At 33.6% G+C, this 24,486-nt stretch overlaps 1 protein-coding gene across 2 annotated transcripts in view; it reads right to left on the bottom strand.

Annotated features, from left to right (window-relative positions):
- LOC106471672 (calbindin-32-like) overlaps positions 1-24,486 on the bottom strand; it is a 50,294-nt gene that overhangs the window by 17,543 nt on the left and 8,265 nt on the right. The window contains exons 3-5 of one of the 2 annotated variants that reach the window (XM_022400280.1): positions 20,603-20,693; positions 5,188-5,243; positions 3,966-4,011 (exon numbers count right to left, since the gene is read on the bottom strand). The exons of the other annotated variant lie outside the window; for it this stretch is intronic. Of the exons in view, the coding sequence (XP_022255988.1) occupies positions 3,966-4,011; positions 5,188-5,195 (54 nt within the window). The 5' untranslated portion in view covers positions 5,196-5,243; positions 20,603-20,693. The remainder of the gene's footprint in view (positions 1-3,965; positions 4,012-5,187; positions 5,244-20,602; positions 20,694-24,486) is intronic. 2 annotated transcript variants of the gene reach the window in all.

Genomic DNA, 24,486 nt, shown 5'->3' on the forward strand with positions numbered 1-24,486 from the left:
ATCTATATGCAAAGAAAAGCCAAAAACTATGCTTTTTATCATTAAATGAAGATATAGCCTAAAGATGCTTTGCGGGTTTTACGGCATAACCAGATTTCATTCGCCCGCGCCTCTAGGCAGTTGTCCCCTTTGCCCTCCCCTGTCGGCGGGCCTGGTTCGAATCCCCGTCACACGGAAACATTCTCACCCGGTGTCAGAACTAGGACGCTAGTCCTACTCCCGGATACTCACCTCCAACAGAATTTGGAGGTGTGAGAACACCATATGAAACAAAAAAACTAACAGTGGAAGAATTTAGAATATTTTAAATTTGTTTTCACATAACTTCACGAGAAAATATTAAAAGTAACTACCACTTTAAGAAAAAAATTTAAAAACTATTTGATATAAATCGAAAATAGAAATAAGCAAATGAAGGTGAACTTTTTTAAAGAAGCCAGAAGCTATTGCTATAAACCTTTGAAAATATTTCATGAGAAAAGGTTTAAAAAAAGGATGGTTGACCTTTACAAGAAAACTACACATTGCCATAAGCCACCAGGAAAAATATATAGTTAACCATTAAACTTCTAAAGAAAATCATATTTTAACTATATGAAAAAGTTGGAAGTGATGGTAGACTTCTGATATAATTGAATGATTGTTGCAATAAACCTTTAAGAAAACTGACATACTCATATAGAAAGAGTATTTACATTCTCAGTCAAACTTTAGTGAGGACACTATAAAATAACAGTGATTGTAAATAATATTTAATGTTGATAGTCAGCATCATTATAAACATAAGCCGCAGCCTTAACTTGGTCTGTCATATATTACCATCCCGAAAAAACAACTACAATAACCTTAATTTACATAACTACAGTAGTATGCTAGGCATATATTACCATCATGAACTAAAACATAACTTTAACTTTCATATGTCATAACAAGTCATTGTAATAATGTAAATTGAGACAGTCGTTTTTCATGATGATAATTACACGTCTCAGGACAAATTACATAAGTTTAGACTGTATGTTTTGTTCGTGATGATAATAAGTGTCGTAAAAGTCATTGCAGTTATCAGTACAAAACAGTCATTATCATGAATAAAACAGGCAAGTCACATACGTCCTAACAAATGTAATCATCATCATGAAAAACAGTCTCAATTTACATTACGTCAGTGACTGGTTATGACATATATCATCACAAAAAATACACAGCGTTAACTTACACATATACCCTTGTCAAGATACATCATCATAAACAAAATCCAGTTTTAATTTACATAATTGCAATTGTTAAAATATATCAAGGGGAAATAAAAAACATAGACTTAACTTACATATTTACATTTGTTATGGCATACATTATCATCATGAACAAAAAATTCAATCTTAACTTCCAAAGTTTACTACGAGTTGTATGACATAATAATCACGAGCAAGAATAACAGTCTTAAGTTACATAATTACAATTATTTGTTTTGAAACATATCATCACGAACAAAAACCCACAGCCTTAACTTTTATAATTGCAATGACTTATGCTAGTCAAATTAGATAATTACACTTGTTATTGCACCTTTTCAGGAATAAGAACTACAGACACAACTTAAACAATTACAACTGTGGGAAATACATTATCATTATAGACAAAAATTATCTTAACTCACATAATTATACTTACACGGTAGATCATAAAAGTTTATATAAAATTCAATTACCTAAATTACGTATAAAATTTCAGTAACGCTTTGCCAATTTGTTTAATTTAGGCTACTCTTGAATATTTAAAAGTGTCTCCTTCACCCATAGCATTATCACGTTTTTGGTTTTACCAATTATTTTGAACCTACTGAGGGATGTGACCACTTTGAAATCATTTGGTACATGCGGCACATTGTTTGAACTCTTCTTCAACCTAGGTTTAGAGTGTTCGTTTAAACTATATCCCAGTCTTCTGATAGCCGAGCCGATGTAAGAGTCCCCACACGGTGGGCAACATATGAACTCTTCTTCAACCTAGGTTTAGAGTGTTCGTTTAAACTATATCCCAGTCTTCTGATAGCCGAGCCGATGTAAGAGTCCCCACACGGTGGGCAACATAATTTACAAATGACGTGACTGTTGAGAAAACTGGATTCGATCTTTAAACTTGAAAACGTCCTGGATTCTCAATAGAGGTCTAAACACACATTGAGAGAGAACTTGGGAATAGATATTTAATCCCTTAAAGATTCGTGAATGTGAGCCTGTATACGGCAGATAGATCATAACTTGTAGCTTTGGGACGTCATATTTCAGTGACGTCGATATATGTATTTATGGAATGTTTTTATTGATGGAAGAATCTATGAAAGTTGTTTGGAAATGAATTAAGTTTTAAAACGAAATTAATTCTGTGTAACTCTCGCTGTAAAGATTCACAGAAATTGGTGATTTAGTGTGTCCGTGACATAAGACATTTCACAAGGCTATCTTTCAAATGAAGTGAAAAACTGTCAAAGTGGGTGTATAGTGTGGTATATGTTGGTTTCTGATAACAACGGCCATCATGTGTCAAGAAAAGGTAGAGCAGAACATTGTTGGTGTTCACACATTAACTTAATGTTAACATGTCTAGAATTTAAATATTGTACAAAGTTCACTAATTGATCTTCATTTTTGAATATTACAAATATGTCATCAACATAGCGATTGTAAATAAGTGGTTTTAACTCAGTAAGACAATCCTTCAGCCAACTATGCTCATGAAAACACAGGAAAATATTAGCCATTACAGACGCTAAGCTAGACACCATGCTGACTTCAATCTATTCATAAAATTCAACATTAAACTGAAAAACATGTTTTCGTGGCAAATTCCATTAGTTGTCTGAAAGATTTGTTTACTTATCCCATTAATACATTCTGAATATTTGAAAACAAGATTTGAACAAAGGTTAATACTCATCTAGTTGAAGGTTAGTGAACCGAGATTCAATATTTAGACTGGTTAAATAAACATCTTCAAACCTAAAGTTTCTAACATATCAGAAAAAAACAAAGCTGTCTTACTCTGTGTGAAAGTAAAATTAGTTAAAAACGAACTAGGAAAGTTTGTAATTAAAACAACCTATGTTGGGAACAGTAGGTCTATTGGAGCAATCAAAGTTGTGAATTTTAGGTAGCCCGTAAAGTGTGAAGTGTGCCTGAGTGGAAACAGACTGGTCTAATGTTGTTATAAGTATTATCTTCCAGGGCATTAGTTCTCCTCAAATTTAGCAAGTATAGGGTTTTTTGATAGTTTAGAAAACGTGGTAGTGTTACAAATTGCCTTTGTTCTTTTATCAATGTAGTCTATTCAAAATAGCCGTGCAGTTAGCTTTGTCTGGTTTGGTAATGACACAGTTACTATAGAATTTAAGTGTGTCTAGGGCTATATTTTCTTCTTTGCTGATGTTAGAACGTTTGTATCCCAAATTATGGGAATGTAACCCCGAGAAGGCGATACTGTTGATATGTGTTCTACAGTTACTGAAGATTTCATTATAAAGTGGGTAAAAATCACAACTTTTAACTCTTTCTAACAATAGTTCAAAAATAACCAGATAATTGTGGAACCGAAGCTTTTCTGGTACTAGAAAATATATTAAACCCCTAAATAAAACTCTTTTCTATACTTCCCCTAATTAAGTCATACATGGTCATCATGAACAAAATACAGCTGTATTTTAAATAATTACACTTGTTATGACACATTATCACCATGATGAAAAAGCACAGTCCAGTCTTATCTTACAATATTACGATGTCTTGTTTTGAGATATATTATAAAAGGCATTAAATGTTATGAGAGTACCTGTTATGAAAATGCGTAATTTAGAAATAAAAACATTAACACAAAAGAAAAGTTGTGTGAACTATTTTCTTCGTATTCCCTAAACTTAAAATGGTTAAACTCGAGTAATAAAATGTCAAAGTGACTGTTCAACCTACCTTGAAAACAGATCTACACAGAAAGTTTTCCTTCACCGGTAGCAATCTCATAATCAGAAAAAAAATACAGAATATTGAATGTTTTTTGGTGTTTTTTCATTTGCAAAAACGACATTTTACTATATTAATAAAAATTAATTCAAACTAGATGGTTACTGAAACATGCAGTATTATACTTTGCTAATATCATCGCATTGTTACCTATTAAGCTTCCAGCAATAACCTACGACAGGGTAGAGTACGTGATATTAAAACAATTTTGAGTATATAAATCATCAAGTCACGTGTCATCCTCAGCTGATATAGAAGGGCATTATCAGAATTACATTTTTACTTTGTTTAGCGTTACTTAAGTAGTGTGATGCTACCGAAAATTCAATAATATGTAACAGTCATTTTCGAGGTAAAATATTCATACACTCGAACCATACAAATCTGTTAGGATTGTGAATTTAAAATTTAAGATGGTTTTATTCATGATACTTAATGGCATTGAAAAACATAGGCATGTGGATCAACTTGGGATACCAGGACTATTAAAAAGGATACTTGAAACAAAACGTGGTAATCAAATTGTGGTGTCTTGTAAGAGGCGATAATCCACGAATACAAAGGTCAGTGCTAAAAACTATCGTGTTCCAGGCATCAGTACATAAGAATTAAAAAATATCTCTTTCTGGAAAAATAGATCGACAGGATAAAGGTCCATTAAGATAAGACATCTAGTCATACCTCCCATTCAACCTTTGCATACCTCAAGCAGTTCGGAAGTAAAACTGGTCTTCATAACATTCCACATGAAGACATACCAGTGAAGTTGCCAGATTTAGAGCCTATGGATTTCTTTGAAAATGAACTGTAAACTGGCGCTGGAAAGCGTCGTAGTTTACGTAAAGGAAGCATGGAGAAGTGGTGAGGTTAGAGCATAACAGCCTTACGACGGAAACTGTGGATCTATTGTCAAGATGCAGGGTCGTCAAACAGAGCCTGATTGAGCATAGCGAAATGGACTGTAACGATGTTGTGAGGCTCTAAAATCGTTTTAACATAGTGTACTCTACCACCTTTATTGGAAACAGAGTACACAATCTGTTATTTAAGTCTACGCCTTGGAAAATAATTTAATCATTTCTTATGTAAGATTTAATTTTTAATAACAAATTTGTTTCTTTCTTAAAACTATAGCTATCAGTTTCCAAAGTTTGAGGAATAAGCTACTTACTTTGCCATCTCACTTAATTGTAATTTCCCGTCTTTGTTCGCATCAAAAATGTTGAGCTGGAGTAAAAAATGGAAATTTTCAGCAAAAAAAAACAAAAAAAAAAGATTTTGAACTTCATTGTCAATTTATGTTCATTAGTATTGGTTAATAAAATGTCAGTGAGCAAGTTATTTTAGTGGATAAATTTAAAGCTAATAGATAGCAACATGAATTAAGGTAAGAGTATGTAGAAACGTAAAGACTGGAAAATAATGTTCTTCTTTGAAAAACAGTATCATTACTATTAATAAATAATATAAGCATTAACAATAAAATATCATATTTAAAACGAAAATTAAATTGGAAAACATTCAAGTTTTTACACGACTCAAAAGCGTTACTTAATTGAAGTGTTTAAAATTCAGTATTTACTTTAATTATTTATACTGTGTGGCTGAATGCATTTAATGCTAAACATCGGATTTCGATACTCGCAGTGGGCAGAGCACATATAGCTAATCGTGTAGCTTTGTACTTAACAGAAATATGCACACTATGGCATTTAGTATAGTAGTTCGCAGTTACACACTTACACTAGATTTACTCTAGTTACTGTATACGAAAATTACGGTGGTATTTACAGTTCTTTCTTGAACTGCTGAAAACCAATAGAAAATACAGTGGTATTTTATTATGCCATTTGAGCAGCTGGTGGTACACAGAAGAACCGCCATGCTGCTCGATATATCGCAATTCTCAAGCAACTTTCCACCTGTCTCTATCAGTAACCAACTTAATAGATTGGCCTCCTGCTCATTCAGCCCAAGCAAGGCTGGTGCCACAGGAGGGTACGAAGATATCATGCTCACTAGGTCCAACTTTGTTTCCCCCAGTTCTATTCTACTACCAACGTTAATATATATATGTAACTTACATTACAAATTGCCAAGCTTTCCAGGGCTTATACTAAAACTTTGGTCAAATTTGTGTTTCTCTTAGAACGAGTATGTCTGCTTTGATATTCAACGCTAAAACATAACAGTCAAGTCTATACTAATACACAAAAAACTGAAACCTGCAGGAAATACCACCAAAAAACATTTCAAACACCAAATGAAACCACAATCAACACGTGTTTCGTCAAAAAAGAAAACTACATAAACAAAGTGTTAGAAAATCTAACACCCCAATGAAAGAATAGACCATTCCAAGCTTTTACTTGTTGTTAAACAAATGTTTAAACAACTATATTCAAACAAAGAGTTGTTTATACCTTGTCTTTCCAGTTGCATCAGTAGTAGCTCAAACAGAAAATATGAATGAACAAGATGTCGCAACACAACTTTTCATTAAACCAGTCGACAAAGAAATACAACATACTAGGGAAAAAAGGCTGAAAATATGACTCCAAGTCAGAATCGTATATAATATATATCAATCAGTCCTTAACCTGTCATTAAAATCAAGACTACATACCACCTGCTTGGAAGCTAGCAGATGTCCAATGTTTCTAAAAGAGATTAAGCTGGCAAATAGACCAGAAAGCTACAGAGCAATCAGCCTAACGAGATGTATTGCCACATTTCTAGAAAATCATCAGTAGAAGACTAAAGCTATCTAGAGCTATCACTGAACTTTCCGGAAATACAAAATGATTTCCACAAATCAAGACAAACCACAGATAATTTAATCCTTCTTACCAAAATTGTAATATAATTTCAATCAGAAAGAATGCACTGTCACCTACCTGCCTTCTCAATATAGAGAAAGCCTTTGACAATGTATGGCATAATGGGTTAAGATTCCAAATGTCTCATATCATACTGCCGCGTGATATTATTCTTTGGCTTTCCAACTTTCTCGATATTAAAAAAGGTAAGAATTAATGTGTTGCCCACATTCTCAGAATATTTTAATCCAGGGGCAGGTGCTCCGTTCCATAGCTAACTCTAAACTGTTCCCAGTTTGCTTACGACGTGGTTTTATAGAAGAGTTCAAAATCTCCCGCCATAGCTGCGACTAATTTACAATCACAATTAAACATAAGAGAGGATTTCTGTAATAAATGGAGAATAAAGATAAATACTCCCAACTCACCAGTGATACTTTTCGCAAAATAGTGAATTAAGTAGCTAGCCTTGCAAACGAACTATATTTAAGTGGAACCTTTCTCGATATAATCATATTAGCTAAATTCCTGGGCTTGACTTACGACTGTCAGGTCTCTGTGTCTTGTTCGCGATAAATTCGACAATAAACGGACAGCACACACTCCACTTGTTTTAAGATAATATGTTCAAAACAAGTCAAACTATGTACAAAATTTCTTTACACTATGAACATCATAGCTGTATCTCAAACTCTAAATAATTCTATTTTCTTGTCAAAAGTCCACTGAGGCTGATTCAATTATTTTAAAATCTAACTAACAAGATGAACTATTTTTCTTTACTCTTCTCACATTAGTATCAGTGAATAATTCACTTACATTACTCTGTGGTTTACCACAGTTGTATCTCGAACTTTAAATAATCGTCTTCTTTAGTCAAAGCCCACACAGACGGATTCAATTACTTTAGAACACCCTTTCACTAGACCAACTATTCTCCATATCTCTATTAAACCGCGAAACATACTTTAAAATATCGCCTGTTATAGCTAATCACTCACACACTGGCTAACTTTATGTTTTCTTTCGCTAACTAATTTTCTGGCCGAACTACACTTTGCTTTTTCTCTACTTTACTGCACTTGACTTCTTCTTCTTGACTTGCACTTCTGATCCACCTTTATAAATACCTTATTCACTGAGGCCTCGTAAAATAGCAAATATTCGAGTAATGTGACGTCAACAATATTAGTAAAGCCTAGACAACAAAGTAATTGCAAATACAAGGTACGACTGTACGGAATTACTTAATCAAACTTCTTATAACTATCGCCTTTAGAATGGTTAACTTTTAACTCTATTGTTACGAAAACTAAACAATCATTAAATATTAACTCACAAAATATATCAAATAATAATTCCTACACTAAATAGTCTCGTATAGCCAACAAGTAGAAATATTTACAATATTGTTTTTTACACTATATACAAAGACTGTTCTTAGTTTATATACTAAGTCTTCTCATATAGTCTACACCAACATTTACAGTTCTTTTGTAGGTCTTTCCTCACGTAGGGCCTCTGGTAGGTATTTACCTAGACAGGATCCCTTGTCTTCATCTTGATCTTGTGTTGTCTGGGGTCTGTCTCTCCTGATCTATCTGTATACTGGCACAGTAGATCTTCTACCTCTTTCTTCCTCCTGCCAGTCAGTTCTTCACTTATATTGACATCTTTGTCTGTCTCATCTCCACCCGGAGTTTTAGGCGTAGTAGGTTTCATCTTCTATAACGAAATCACTGTCTTCATATTCTGATTCTATGACAGCCACACCTGCCACGTCCATCTGTATCTCAATAGCTGCCCCCATAAGGTCTTCTTCCCTCTCGAAGTTCCTCTTCAACAGATTGGTATGGTAGACCTTGGTAGCCCCATCCACTTTCACCTTGTAATGCATTCTGTTGACCACTTCCTGGACTGCAAAAGGTCATTTCCACTGGAGGGTGAATTTGTTGTTGTCTGTGGGTAGCAGTACTAAAACCTTCTTAAAGCTAGCTTTTATATGTGGAACATATGTTAGCTAAGTTCTTGCACATATCTTAAAATATAACATTGATAAACGGAAACATCGGCACATGTAGATATGTAGATCTTGAAAGTCGAGTTGTTCAAAACTTAAAAATAGCGTTGATAACTGGAACAATTGTTGGTTGAGATGTTGCAAAGGAAATATTTGCTGAAGCTTTTCACCAGGTACTAGTCATAGCAGAACCGTCTGGAAAATGATCTATAGGAAATAGTACAGCTTATAAAACCTTCTGCCTAGCCTTTAAATATCGACCCTTGGCCTTGTCACATAAGTACTACTTACTGCCATGGATGTGTTTAGTCGAACTGCTTTGAAAGGTCCAGGACAATACTCCTTTCTGGTCATCCATTTTGTAAGTCTCTTTCCCTTTTGTCTTGTGCTCGACTTTCTTCTGTGCACTGTTCCGAAGTTTCTGCAGAGAAGGGTCTTTCTTCTGCACTTCCTTCAGCTCCTGTGAACCTACATTCAGGATGTCATTTTTGAAGACATTATGACGCTTGATATTTAGTCTGCTCTTTTTCCCTTGAGCTATTGTGGTGGCAGCAGATGCCACATCATTCTTACTTCTGTATAGTTCCTCCAAATTTCTACTACCTGGTATGTTTCCAATCACAAAGTCGTATATTGGTGTCTTGATACACATGGCTTCAAGGTCTCCAACATAATATGGAGTATCCACCTTTATTTTTGGTATAGGAAACTTTCTCATTGTTCCATCAATTAGTACACACAGGCATACTTTGCCTGTCATCCGGTTAGCAGATACTAGACTGATTCTCACTGCTACACTACTGCACCAAGTGTCTCATAGAACCTTCACTTTCTTGTCCCTGACACAGCCTTCACATATTGGTACATCATGATTTTTTGGCACCTCTTGATATTGGTAATATGCTCCAATCACTACAGACACTGTTGATTCTTTTTCTAACTTAAGCCGACCATTAGTCATGTACTGATCAATCATGGAAATGGCACTTCTTTCTTGTAGTGAATCTGATGAGTTGTCTTGATTCTACTTTTTTCTAGCAGCAGCATCCATTTACAGCCTTTCTTTTCTTGTTTCTTACCAGCACTATCCTTGTAAGTAGCTCCAGCTGCATTATGTTGAGCTTTCTACTGTTACTTGTCGGTAATGGAATTGCACTCCTTCACAATGTGACCCATTTTATAACAAATATAGCATCTCTTTTCATCTCTTCTCCCTTCTGTCACCTTTGATAGGCTCCTGCTTCTGGTCAGGCACCACTGGTTTCTACTTTAACTGGATATTCTTGGACTTGCCAGTTATACTCCCTCCATAGGCTTCCATATGCTGTTCTGTCAGCTTGATCATCTCCTCCACATATTTTGGCGCGCTCTCCTTTAGGAACAGTGACATGACAGTTGAGCACATCATCATTAACTATTCATTTATTAGTAGATCTGCCAGTCTCTCAAAACTATTGTCATACTTGGCTATGTCAGTCCATCTTGTGAAGTATCGCCGTAGACGTGCCACAAACTGAAATATAATTTCTCCAGTGTCAGGTTTGACTTCTCTGAACCTCTGCCAAAAGCATTTTTCGGTAAGTTCATATTGTTTTAGTAAAACCACTTTTAATTTGTCATAGCCCATGACATCTTCTGACGTCATATCTGCATATACTTGTAGACCTTTTCCTGTGAGAAACAAGCTGAGACAGACTGCCCAGTCGCCTTTGTCCCAGTTCTAGCTTTGAGTGAATCTTTCATATCTCTCCAGAAGAGCATCCACATCATCTTTCTGTTCATCAAATTTGGGCAGCTTGGGTCGGCTGGCCCTTACCCCATTGTCATTCTTAAATCATTCTTCTTTCTGTTGGGAGAGCTTGGCGATTTCAATTTGTTCTCTTATTCTCTCTGTTTCCTCTCTTTCTCTTTTTTCTTTTTCAATTTGTGCTCTTATTATTTCTCTCTCTATTTCTAGTCTTTCCTTTCTCCCCTTTCCTACTTTTCTCTATTCTCTGTCTCTCCTCCTCTCTCTTCCGTTGCGACTCTTCTCTCTCTCTAGTTTTCGTTTTCGTTTTCGTTTTCCCTACATTATTTTCACTACCACTACTGCTGTGCTACTATTGGGGGGGGGGGGGGGGGCTGCCGTTCACGTCATCTTCTACCACCATTTACTACTGTGTAATCCTAGCTGGGTCGCCACATGTCAGGGTTTTATGAATATGTGGGTTAAGGAATCTTCTATAGTAGGTCTCTGTGTCTTGTTGGCGATAAATTCGACAATGAACGGGCAGCACACACTCCACTTGCTTTAAAATAATATGTTCAAAACAAGACACACTATGTACAAAAATTCTTTACACTATGGACATAACAGTTGTATCTCATACTCTAAATAATTCTATTTTCTTGTAAAAAGTCCATTTAGGCTGATTCAATTACTTTAGAAACCAATTGAAAAAATAAATTATTTTTCTCTACTCTTTTCATAATAGTATCAGTGAATAATTCACTTACGTTACCCAATGAGTTACCAAAGTTGTATCTCGAACTTTAAATAATTGTCTTCTTTTGATAAAGTCCAAACAGACATGTTCAATTACTTTAGAATGGCCCGGCATGGCCAGGTGGATAAGGCGCTCGACTCACAATCTGAGGGTCGCGGGTTCGAATCCGCATCCCACCAAACATGCTCGCCCTTTCAGCCGTGGGGGCGTTATAAGGTGACGGTCAATCCCACTATTCGTTGTTAAAAGAGTAGCCCAGGAGTTGGCGGTGGGTGGTGATGACTAGCTGCCTTCCCTCTAGTCTTACACTGCTAAATTAGGTTTTGTCATCATCAGGTACAAAACGTTGTACATTTGCTGTTATGTTAAACTTATATTAAAGTTTTTCTTCATTACCCATTCAAACCGTCTCCATCCATTATTAGTTCTCAATAGGATTACAGCCTCCAGACTTTTCTAGCCATGACAAACTTGTAACATCCTCCTGGTCTAGACTTTCCTGAAACTACGTTTTCTGTAGTCCAATGATGTTTCAGGATTCAGTACATTGGGAGTACCATACTGTTCTGGTAATGACTGTTTGCTTCATACCATTTCTGGACAGGTGAACAATTTGATGCCCTATAACTTCTGGCACGTGATGAGGTATGATTCTACACCAAGTATCTCAGAGAAATTGTCTGAACAAAGCATTGATCTGTTTCGAGAAAAACTATATCAAGAGAACACCCTTTTATACAAAACAGGTGTGTAGGTGTTTTAATGAATAGATACTAAAAAAACTTATACAGACCAGAATAACAAGTCATACATGTTTGTCCAATCATAAGCTACTTTCTCTCTTACTACTCGGGCATTTACTTAATAACTACTCCATGCACGTAGACAATAACATCAATATAAAACAGTATGCAAACATTTCAGGCAAGACTGTGGAAATAGACAACTTATATTTATACAAAACTTCCAACCTCCACCTTTTTATTTAATACTTATAAAGTGATGTTAAAGAGAACTAAAAACCTTTAAATTACTAGTTGTTAAGCCCATCCTCCTTCGTTTGTACTGAAAATTTGTTTAAATATAAATCAGGTGAACTGAGACAAGCCCAGCTACTTGTAGTTGGTCTTTCTGTCCTTGTATACTGAACAAATATCTAAATATTGTAAAGTTATAAACCAAGGATAACTTTGAGTAATTAACGACCTCTGAATTCTCCACAATGTAGTTACCATGATCGAGAGTTTACATTTCAGTATAGTTTCATATTCATTATAAAAAAAAATAATTTTTATATGCCAGTACTTATAACCATCATTTTTCAATTTATTTATGAATAATTCAACATTATCCATAAAAGAATTACTGTTATAACATATTTTTAAAATACATTCATATGTATGTATATACATATACAGTTGTGTGCGTAGTAATCTACAGACATTCTTAGTGCACATTCAGTTGCTGCATGTTTAGAAATCGGATTTCGAAGTTACTAGTACCATCGGTTATGGAGGATGTAAAAAGCTTCTGTCTTCAGTAAACAAGTCACAAGCACTCATGTCCACGCCATAAAGAGAAGAAGTGGTACAGTGTGCACCTGACTCTTCCATGTCTCATGACCAAATTCACGACAACTCAACAATGATGGAACCAAAATATTGTGGAAAGAGGTCCAAAGGGAACCTTACTTTCTTGTTTCAAACGTGACATGAATACCGACTAAGGCTGTACTACTACTACTACCACTACTAATACTCTCACCAAAATATTAAGAACAAAACTCAGAAACAAAGCTGTCACTCGCAAAAATATTCAGATTTATAATGTTTATCAAGACAAATCCAAATAAAATAAAACCATTTTCGCACTACTAACACACACTAAACACAAATTATTCCATCTGACCTTTTTTTGTTCTGAAGTAGGTGGCTTCGTCTTTGCCTGCAAGCTATTTTATTATTGTATGTATGATCAAAATAGAACAAGTTAACAGTGAAATGTCATTTGTTGGTAGATTTGATATTGTTTGAAGCTGAAAGCTGACAAATGTAATCAGGGAACAGATATTACGAGGTGACGCCATCCTCTGAATAAAGAAAGCAAAGTGACATTTTGGAAACAGGTACACTTCCCTTGTTGAGTTGTATTTGCCTTTCATCATAACTAGTTTGACAGAAATTCATCTTAAGAGATGAAAAGCTAGCGAGCTATTGAATGATTCAGTTCAAGCAATCATCCACTTGTCTATGTAGGTTTGACATTATCTGTAGCTGAAAACAACCAATGCAGTCAGGAACAGAGATCACGAGGTTACGCTATCCTCTAGATAAAGAAAGCAAGTTAACATTATGGAAACATGTGTACTTTCCTTGTTCAGTTATACTTGGCTTTCATCTTAGATATTCATCTTAGTAGATGAAAAGATAACGAGCTATTGATTGATTCAGTAGAAGCAACCATCCACTTGTTTATGTGGATATATACACTGTTTTTATGTGGTGTTTAAATAAAGATTGTTCCACTGCCAGTTAAATGTTTCTAATATTTTTATTTCTCATGCACCTTAAAAATCAGTCAAGTTATCAACTACAAAGCACTCCCCTAATTTCTTAAACACATCTGTTATTATTTGCGGGTTTGTTTGTCTCATACTCGTCTGGAAATCAATTTTACTTGAAAATATCAAAGTAAACATGGAAAGAAAAAATCGGGCGCAGAGTCATCAGAATTTATCGTGGAGTTTCTGAAGTGATAAAGTGCATATTGGCCCTTGCTTGATCTCTTGAATTTATTGTGTTTAAAGGAATGCTTTTACTATAAGAATGGCTTATTCTACATGTAGAAGTACTCACCACGAACAAGAAAGCGACTTTACGGAAGCAAGGATAAATAAGGGCCATTGGCGTGGAATTTGATATGTGTTGAGTCTAAGACCACTTGAAGATGTCTCTTCAGGACTATCAGGTCATTGCCAATCAGAACACATTAACTCCAGCTCTGATGCAGACCACAGATGATCAGCCAAGAAGAACTGAATGTGCCAACTTGTGGATATTCTGTGCTATTTAGATCTATTTCCCACGCAGGTGAAACAGTGGGCATCCATGAATCATAGCTAGGATTAGCAGGTAATTAGACGACTAGTGATCGAAAGGATGTCACAAACCCTTGCTCTTTGAGACAATGAATGAATTTTGAGATGAGTGAGAAGCTTCACTTGAAGTTTGAAAACAATCACTCCCATAAGTTAGTTGAGTGATGAGTATCAAAACATGAAGATGCAGTCTTTATGTGTATTAGGGGAAGTGGGAAGTAAATCCACGTAGCAAAACTTTGTAATTCACGCAAAAAACTTAGTAAGTGACTTGTACATGGAAGAAAGTTCCTAAGGAAAGACAGTGAAAGCATTGGCAAAGGCTAATGGTTAAAAGTATGATTAATGCCACCTAACCATGTAGGACCCGAACAGTCTCGATCCCCATTCCTACCTACTAAACTTGGGCTCTGTCTGTATAACAACTAGATGATAGGTTTGGAATCAGGCAAGGCCAGAAAGTGTGGCATGCATGTTCTCATTGACAATTTGAGTGGAAAACCAGGGTGACCCAGGGACCAAGAAGTCCTTGAATTCCTTTGGCACATGTTCTATTGACGAAGATGAATATGTGTTGCTTGATCAGTATTTACCTTACGGTTGTAACACTTTAGCCCACACATTTAGCTGGGCTTGCCTAATGGATTTCGCCTGACCTTACAATGGAATCTGAACTTCTATAAGAAGGATAATATTCTGGATGCATCTGGTTATGTTACTTTTGTATTATGCAGCAGTTTTTTATGAGTATTCCTGAACATTTTTTTCGTTGCATTAATAGATTGAGGAGCTTGAGGTCCTCTAACATCAGACAAGAATTCCATCATCATGAAGCTGCAGTGGCATTTTCCAGTGTAGCCCATATAAATATCTATATATGTATTGTAAAAATAGCATTGTATGTTTCTTTGATTTTTTCTGTTGTGTATAGATATGTGCATATATATTTTGATAATATTTTACTTTTGAGTGATTAAAAATGTCATACTTTCATGCTTGGACAGCATTGACGTTCTTCATAAATATTATGTTTGTTTATTATAAATGAATTTCCTTTCTTTTTTAGTGTTTGACTGTTAATATTTTGATTATTTTAAAAGGTTTGATTTCTGTGCATTGTGCGTCATGTATTTCATTTTAAAGGGTTATTCTGGGTAAAGACTGTGAGAAGTTCTTTATTTTTATTTTTTTATGACCATAAAAGATTTTTTTGTATTTGTTTCACTGTCTTAGGGTACTTCATTTGTGTGTTGTGCATTGTTTAATCATTGCTTCATTTTTTATCTACTTATGCAAAGTATATCAGACAACTGCCTCCTAAAGGTGGTAGGTATTCATTATTAAAGCTTTTTTCTTCTTTTTTATGTTTTGATGTTAAAGCTCATTTCTTTGTTAAAGGGTATTTTTGTCTCGTAAGTGTGTATCTGAGAGTTGATTGTTCTTTGTGAAAGGGTTGTATTGTCCATGTGGCGTGTAATTGTTTTACGAATGGGGTAAAGTTAATATACCTCTGGATCACATGGCGAACTTAAAAGCTAATTGGCTTTCAAATTAATTTCATTTGTCAGCCTGAGAGAAAGAGAAGGTAGAAGTGCTATAGGTGGGCATAACGCGGTTTTCGATCTTCTATAGTAATATAGAATTATTCCAAATTATTGATTATTTAGTTTCTGCAATGTCATGGTGACAACACATGGTCAAGAGCTGCTAAAATTATTTTGTTTTAGAAGCTTCACAATTTTTTCTCTAGTAGGTAACGTCTTTTCTGCCGATGGAAATATTCCTATAATGTACGTAAAATATTGGTTGAACAGATTTGCTAGCAGATTGTGATGTTCACTGAAGCTGACAACTGACCAATGTTGTCAAGGGACAGAAATCACGCCATCAACTGGTCAAAGAAAGCAAGTTAACATTCTGGAAACAGAGGGACTTTCTTTGCTCAGTTCTACTTGATTTTCATCGTGACTAGCTTGGCAGAAACTCATCTTGAGGTACGAAAAGCTGGTGAGCTATTCAATGATCTAGTACAGACAATAACCCACTTGTTTACGCAGTTATGCACACTGTTTTTTATGTCGTGTCTAAGTACTGTTTTCACCATTATTTGAATTTTTCCAATCTCTTTATGTCTCATGCAACTTAAAATCCAGTCAATCATTCAACCCAAACACACACCCTTACTTCTTTATCATATTTACCTGAGAATACCATATTTTCGTAAAAGTACAAGTACGAATTAGACACATTTAAGGAAAAATTCGTTCCAATGAGAATATCAATAACTAGCTTAAATACTTGTTCATGAAGAAAAATATATTTGTTATGCATTGCTTTTAGTGAACATGTACTTAGAAATAACTATATTTATGCCTACAAATTGATCTATTAAATGATTGAAGACTAATCAAATCTTTTAAATCGATTTTAATATATAAAGTAGCACAGTCATATGTAAAAAAAGAAATGACTGATTCAATATATTTCAAAATAATTAACATTCCAAAACTGGCGTATTGGTTATGGAAACAATAATCTGAATCATTTTCTGACAATAATTTTATTTCATTAAATAAAGCATCTAGAATTTTGTTAAGTATGATAAAAATAGGTTTAGTAATGGCATTTATTGAGTTAGTAATAAATCTCAGTTTAATAGGAATTTTATGTAATTTCAGTAAGTTTAAATATGTAGAACCATTATATCTATATTCCATTTGTATTGTTTTTGTAGATTAGTAATAAAACTTTTATGTAATATATCTTTAGCAAATATTTTGGTTATATTAGTTTCCAGAATTAGAATTTATGCATAGAATTTGTTACATATAAATCCAAAATTACAATCTGCTTTACCAATTAGGAGAATGGCAAATTGTTTCTGAATCTCTCTAATTTTATTTTGAAAAGTACGGATTGTAATATCTATTTAAGTTTTAGACAAATTTAAAATATTCAACTGTTTTTTTACAGAATTAATTAATAAATTATGTCCATTCGCAAACGAATCAGGGAGGATGAAAATAATTTTTACTAATTTTATTAAAATAGTCATCAATGTTTTATTCTAAATATTTTAGTATTTAATTTTTTTTATTTTTTATAATTCTAAACTTATTGCCTTTTTAAAACTATTTTTAGTTCTTCACCTAATGGCTTATAAATTATATGTGATGATATTATTATAAAATAATAATTTAAGTTAGTAATTAATATTAATGCAGTACTTAAAACGAAGAGGTCTTATCAGTTCATTATATTTGAAATTAACTGTAGGTTGTAACGACTTAATAGAAAATACTTCAGCTTGTATATTTTTTGTAGATTACAGATGGTAAAAATAAATCCTCACATATACTTCATACTTTAAAACTATCACAATATGAAATTTTCTTTTTATCCATTATTTCAATACTGCTATAAAGTAGAAAGTGATCCCATTTGAATGTAAATTTAGTTATATCTAAAATAAGGTATTCATGTGAATATTTTTTTAAATAAAACGAAAAACAAACTTTGATAAATATTTACTTTTGTATAATTTAATTCGAATATCTTTTCTTATTATCTTTTTTAAATTTTCAGTGCTGACTAAAGTGTAGATACCATTTGCAATGAAAAACAGAAACAACTCCAGATGTTTTTTATTCTACCCAACGTTTCGGCTTACGCCTTTTTCAAGGGTCTGTGACATTCAATAACATTAAAACAGTCGTAAGCCAAAACGTCGGGTAGAATAAAAAGCATTTATTTGAAGTTGTTTGCCGTCTTAATTGCAAATGAATATCTTTTTTCGTAACAAAATTCAAAATATTAATATGTTTATCAAAACCAGAATCCGAATCCATACAAAATAGTTGAAATTAATCCATTCTAATTTATGCTTATCTCTATCTCTATTTCTATATATTTAATGTTAAAAATATCAATCTGATATAAACATCTAGTACAAGAAGTCTCACTTAAATATTCAGCAGATTTATTTTGAAAATCCTGATTTAATCCGTTTGGGTAGAAATATTTCCTTTAAAATAAAATAATATTCAAGCTCTATCAGAGAGTCAGCATTACAACCCCCTTTTCTAAAATAATAATTTTAACATTAAAAAAGGAATGAATGTTCAAATTATCTATTCCAATAAAATGCATAAAATATTGGAAGTTTTCTCATATATTGTAAACCACATATATCACAAGTTAATAAATAGATTACATTATTCATCTTACAAAACGGTGTATCTTTATATAAACGGTGATAATCCATTGAAACTGGACAAACTAGAGATCTTGAACTTTTTAAATGTGATGACGAGGAACTCACTTTTTAGGAAATATAAGTTTGGCGACGGCTTGAATAGGTAATGAAGAAAAGTGTATTATACTATACATATAAAACGTTTCGACAAGATTATGTCATCATCAAGTACATCATCTTGTACCAGGTGATGCCATAATCGTGTAGAAATGTTTTACATTTAAAATAAAGTTTTCTTGATTACCCATTGAAGCCGTTTCCAAATTTTTATCTTGAATTGTATATTTTTAATAAATGGATATGAAATATTTAAATCCCTAGTAAATGTTTAGCTAGACTAAAAACTTGTAGACAAATGAATGTCAGAGAAAGGAAAGAAGAGGGAGTGGTGATAAATCAGCACCTGACATCACTTTACATATGAATAAATAAAACAAGTCTAATACTATAAATTACATCAATTTTATATAGTGCATTATAATGCGTACAGTAAATTAAGTTCATACTACTTATATAATGATGTGTGCTTGGCTTTTTCATAACAATCTGGTAACATAACTGATAACATAACTGGCGCCAAGCCTGAGTTTTTGTGCATGTGTGATACACATTTAATCATTCCCTGCGAAAACGTCCTAGAGAAACAACTTCGAGGGAGACATCCAATTTCTTCCCCAGGAGTTATGCGTAATCCCACCCAAAGGCACAGATTTTAGATCATGAAATCGTGTTTCTGATTTCAATACTGCAAAGGACAGATCCACTAACTGCTAATGATTGTTTCGTATCTTTTTTTTTTTAATGTTTGTTTATTTGATAAAACGGCACTCTTTTTTTGGAATGGATGTGTATTTACGTTAGTCTGTTTATATCTTACAATACTTAGTTTGGCTGTTTTTAATTCACTACTTATTATAGACGATGAAAGTGCAGTATTTATTTTAAAATAAAAACAAAATTAACGTTTGAAATGCACACTATTTTTTTTTTATTTAGCCGACGGCCAACATTAAAAGACTACATGTTTCAGTGGCTACATGCTAACATTATCAGGAGTAAAAACTTCCATGACAAGAAGGTACTTTTATAAGGAAAAGGTTTATCTCATTGTAATCTATAAGGGTGGTACGAGTATTATACAAAAGAAGTCTATATTAAGACTATACTACTTTCCAAAACTGTGTATTATCACAAGCTAACCCTTCATCTCCATTTAACAAAGAATTACTTATTTTACAGTACAAAATTTGTATTGATTCTCTAATATTCAATTCACTTTGAGTATTATGTTCATTTAAAATTATTTTTATGCCAATTTATTGAATGACCTGTTTCGATAATGTGTTCAGCAAGAGGAGAAATTAAAATCTTATTTTTACGTACATAACCTATATGTTCATTAAGACGATATTTCAAATTATGTTTAGCTTGACCAATACAATTTTCTTAATGCACAGGTTTGAAAAGAAATATTGATTTCTTGTGTACAATATTCATACCACCCTCATAGATTACAATGAGTTAAACCTTTTCCTTGTAAAACTACCCGCTTCTCATGTCGGTTTTTACTTCTGATGATGATAGCGTAAAGCTATGGAAACATGTAGAGATTTTTAAACGTTGATTTTGTTTTTATTTTAAAATTTATTGCGCAAGTTGCCGTTATTGAATTGTTGCAGTATTTATTGTATAAGCTTACATATCTGTAAGTGTTTTTTACATTTTGGGAACATCTGTAATACTCATACTTTGAACGACTTAAGTGTCAACCCCAGGCAGTTGCAGGTTCTTAAATAACTCTCAACTGCCAATAGATTGTTTGTCTCTAACTGCAATTTAACATGTATGTAACTTACTGGATAGTTTAAGATTTGCTACGTTCCACTATAATTTTTTCAAGATTACTTACCAACGTGTCCGTATATTCTATTAGTTTGTCTTCGTCGACAGATTGAAATTTCTCTTTTTTGGCTTCTTTCAGCAAATCTTTTAAAAAAATTCTGCAATAATTGAGAATAATAACTACAATCTTTTATAGCTAGTTATGCATAAAAACTATCTACCGATAAACGTAAACTCAAAGTAAAAATATAAACAAATAAAACACTAATTAAATGTTTGGGCTCAACTTTATTCATTTATTCTTATGACACCTAGACCTCTAACTGGTTTACAATTAGCACTTAATTATAAAAGTAACATTATCCACTAAAGTTAAAATACAAAACAGAAAAAAAAAAAGTTTTATAATTTGATTACTCTGGTTCACAATCATCCATTTAGGACAGAGTGACTATTAACACACACGGGGAGAGCACGGCCAGTGGCTAGTGTGCCGGACTGTAGATCCAAAGTTCTGGGGTTCGTGCTCCGCACTTTGAGGCAGTGGAAGCGTTATAAGCGTTACGGTCAAATCCACTTTTCGATTAGAGTAATCTATGAATTGGTAGTGGGTGGTGTTGACTGCCTTCCCTCTAGTTTAACACTTCAAAATTAGGGACGGCTAGCGCAACTAGCCCTCGAAAAGCTTTGCGCAAAATTCAACAAATTAATATATTATCACAGAAACTTCTCACTTTTGTTATTTAAAACTAATTGAAAATGACCTCTTTAATTCAATAACATGAAAATTACTCTTTATTCCTGCCGACAGAGTATTTCAGTACGACTCTAACGACCTTTTGTGTAATTTTTGGTAACAAACTAGGGTCCTCACGAGATGCGAAAATCCAGAAATATTGGAATATAACACAGGGATCTGTAGGACTTTGTCTGAGGAGTCTTTTGCTGTGGCTTTTTCTATGGATGTAAAGGGCGTAATTGTTTTCAATCTCCCCAAAGTTAACTAATCTCATCGCTCCAGTCATGACTGTGCACGTCTTCCTACAATGCTGTGAACATACCCGCTCCGTAAGTAGACGTGCTACCTTTCGGCCGTTTGGCATTTTTATCAGTACCAGTGGAAATTCTTCTCTGATCTCTTTCTCTAGAACTTCTATCCCACCATGATCGAACCTATATATGCTTCATTTGTAGCACATCGGGCAGTTTTTTACCTTAAACTTTCAAGTAAACTTAGAATCTATGCTTTTGACATTTGCAATCTTGATAGATAATCTGTTCTTGTCTTAAGAATTCCCGGTGAATAATGGATTCGCAATAATCGCTATAAATATTACATTACAATAACACCATGACTTCAGGTAAAGTTTAGTAACAAATTTCCCCATCTACCAAAAAATAAAATTATTGTATCTTCTTTAGTTAGTTTTTTTTTTTTTTTTGTCATTCGAGGTTGACGATCACCATTGGATTCATTATACGATTGTACATATTCCATAAAATTTGTAACAGAGTTGAGGAAACACCGTATGTGCTCTGATTGACTCAGATCTTCGTTGTTACTGTAATCATGTGATGTAACATTTTACTTGGACAAGCCTCCACTAAGACTATATATACAGGATTACGACTGAACATCTCTATCATGTCAAAAACTATAGTTGTTTTCGTAGCTCAGGTATTAAATTGCATTTTTTTAGGAGAGATAGTAAATATGTCTAGGAAAGTGTATGTAAAACTGACTTATTTACATCGCAATTACAAATACTATAACCTCCAAGTACTAATAATGTTGTTTCAGGATCTGAAAAGGCAGCGTCCATTCAACCAGTTATTAATGTCAAACTAAGGTAATATATTCTATTGTGTATTAGGTAGGATATTCACTTGAATTGTAATTTTCCCCTTATGATACAAATTGATTCTATAGAATTGCGATATATAACAAATCTTTTGATACGATTATTCTTAACCTCGTATTTTGAAGAAATGATGAAAATAATGTTTGTAATTGTGAATTTTCTCGTTATTGTAGGAATTAATTTAGAAAAAAAATCCATTTAAAAGTGACGTTACACTTATTATACAAGTCTGACTCATCTATTACTTTGAAGAATTAATTTTATACGTGTTATCTCACATTCTTATGGACTGTATCAGCGTCTTATTAAGTCTTTTTGTGGTTCGCTCCGCACTTTCAGGCCGTGGAATCGTTATAAAAGTGATGGTCAAATCCCGCTATTCGATTAGAGTAGCCCAAAAGTTGGTAGTTGGTTGACTATCTTCCTTCTAGTCTATCAATTCAAAATTAATGACGACTAATGCAAATGTGTATGTTTGCGCGAACATCCGAAAAAATAAAGAGTTTTTTTCTTTTTTCTAAACTAACGATAAACTTACCTAAGTTTTCATTGTTCTTTATTTTAGAATGAAAAAGTAAACCAAACGGGGTAACTGAATAAATGATAGAAATTCTCTCTGTGTAATATTTTGACACTAATTACTGAAACTTACTTTCTTCTGTACTCAAAGACCAATCATTAAATTCTGCCGAATTTATCAATGACTCCTTATGTTTTCACCTGAAGGGTTCAAACTTTTGTAGCACAACTTCATCTGTCACAAACTGTCGCAATTTGAATGGAAGTATTATTTTTATGCGCACTTGAAGGTTAATTAAGGTGACGTGGGTTATCAACCTTATTTTCATTCATCGAAGTTCTCAAGCATCTGAGTTGTCTTTATATTATTTAGTATTGTTTCAATAACGACATTTTTTAATAAAGACAAATATTTAGTTGATAGATTCTATATCTTTTGGGGACCCTTGGCTCTTTCAACTAGGTCATGCTTTAAAAAATTTCAGTAAGCATTGGCAGTTTGGTTGCATGGAACAAATTGCATTGATAATTTTTTTACCTGCAAATATAAATTCCACCACGATAACAAATGGACAGTTGTACACGTTCAAACAGTATATTTACTCGGCGTGTCTGCGGACTTAAAACGTTTGAAACCAGGTTTCGATTCCCATAGTGGGCAGAGTACATATAGCCCATTGTGTAGCCTTGTGTTTAATTAAAAAGAAATAAACAAAAGTATATTTATTTATGTTTCCAAAAGATGCATGTCAGATTGAAGTATTTCCGCGTCCATTTGTGTCGCAAGAACTTGGTCTTCAGCACAATCCTATTATTACATTATTATTTTATATTTGTGCCCCCCAGTGGCACAGCGGTATGTCTTCGGACTTATAACGCTAGAATCCGGGTTTCTATTCCCGTGGTTGGCAGAGCACAGATAGCCCATTGTGTAGCTTTGTGCTTAATTACAAACAACAACAATTTTATATTTGTAAATGATCGATTATCAGAAGTTTTCGGTTTACTTGTAAAGTATCGGTGAGTATTAGATTATATTTGTAAAGAAGTATCTTGTTTCTGCTATATAAGCATTTCAATTGTATCGTAATGAAAGCCGCTCCATTCTCTCTTAAACACAAGTCCCTTTGTGCTGATCTCTAATATAAAGATTGTTTGCATTCGCGTTGTAGAAAAATTAATTAGGACTTGGGCAAATAAATTAATTTCTGTTTATGATAAGAAATATTTTAAGACAATCTCGAATTTTAAACTACCTCGAGATGTAAACAACATAAAGGAAATCTATAACTAAAATTGACCATAGTAGACAGGATATTTATGAAACGTTTTGACGTGTAAGAAATTCTATTTATAAAAAAAGTCTGTTTGTAGGTCTGTGACATTTCCTGATTATCTTAAGGACATGCCAATCAGTGATTGCCTTACCGGCCTATGTTGATCTGACTCATTTTATAAGTTGTACTATTTCCTATTGATCATGATCCAGACGGTTCTGCTATGACTAGTATCTGGGAAAAAGCTTCAGCAGATATTTCCTTTGCAACATCTCAACCAACAATTGGTCCAG

The sequence above is a fragment of the Limulus polyphemus genome, unplaced genomic scaffold (genome assembly GCF_000517525.1).
Source record: "Limulus polyphemus unplaced genomic scaffold, Limulus_polyphemus-2.1.2 Scaffold4775, whole genome shotgun sequence".
Lineage (NCBI taxonomy): Eukaryota > Metazoa > Arthropoda > Merostomata > Xiphosura > Limulidae > Limulus > Limulus polyphemus.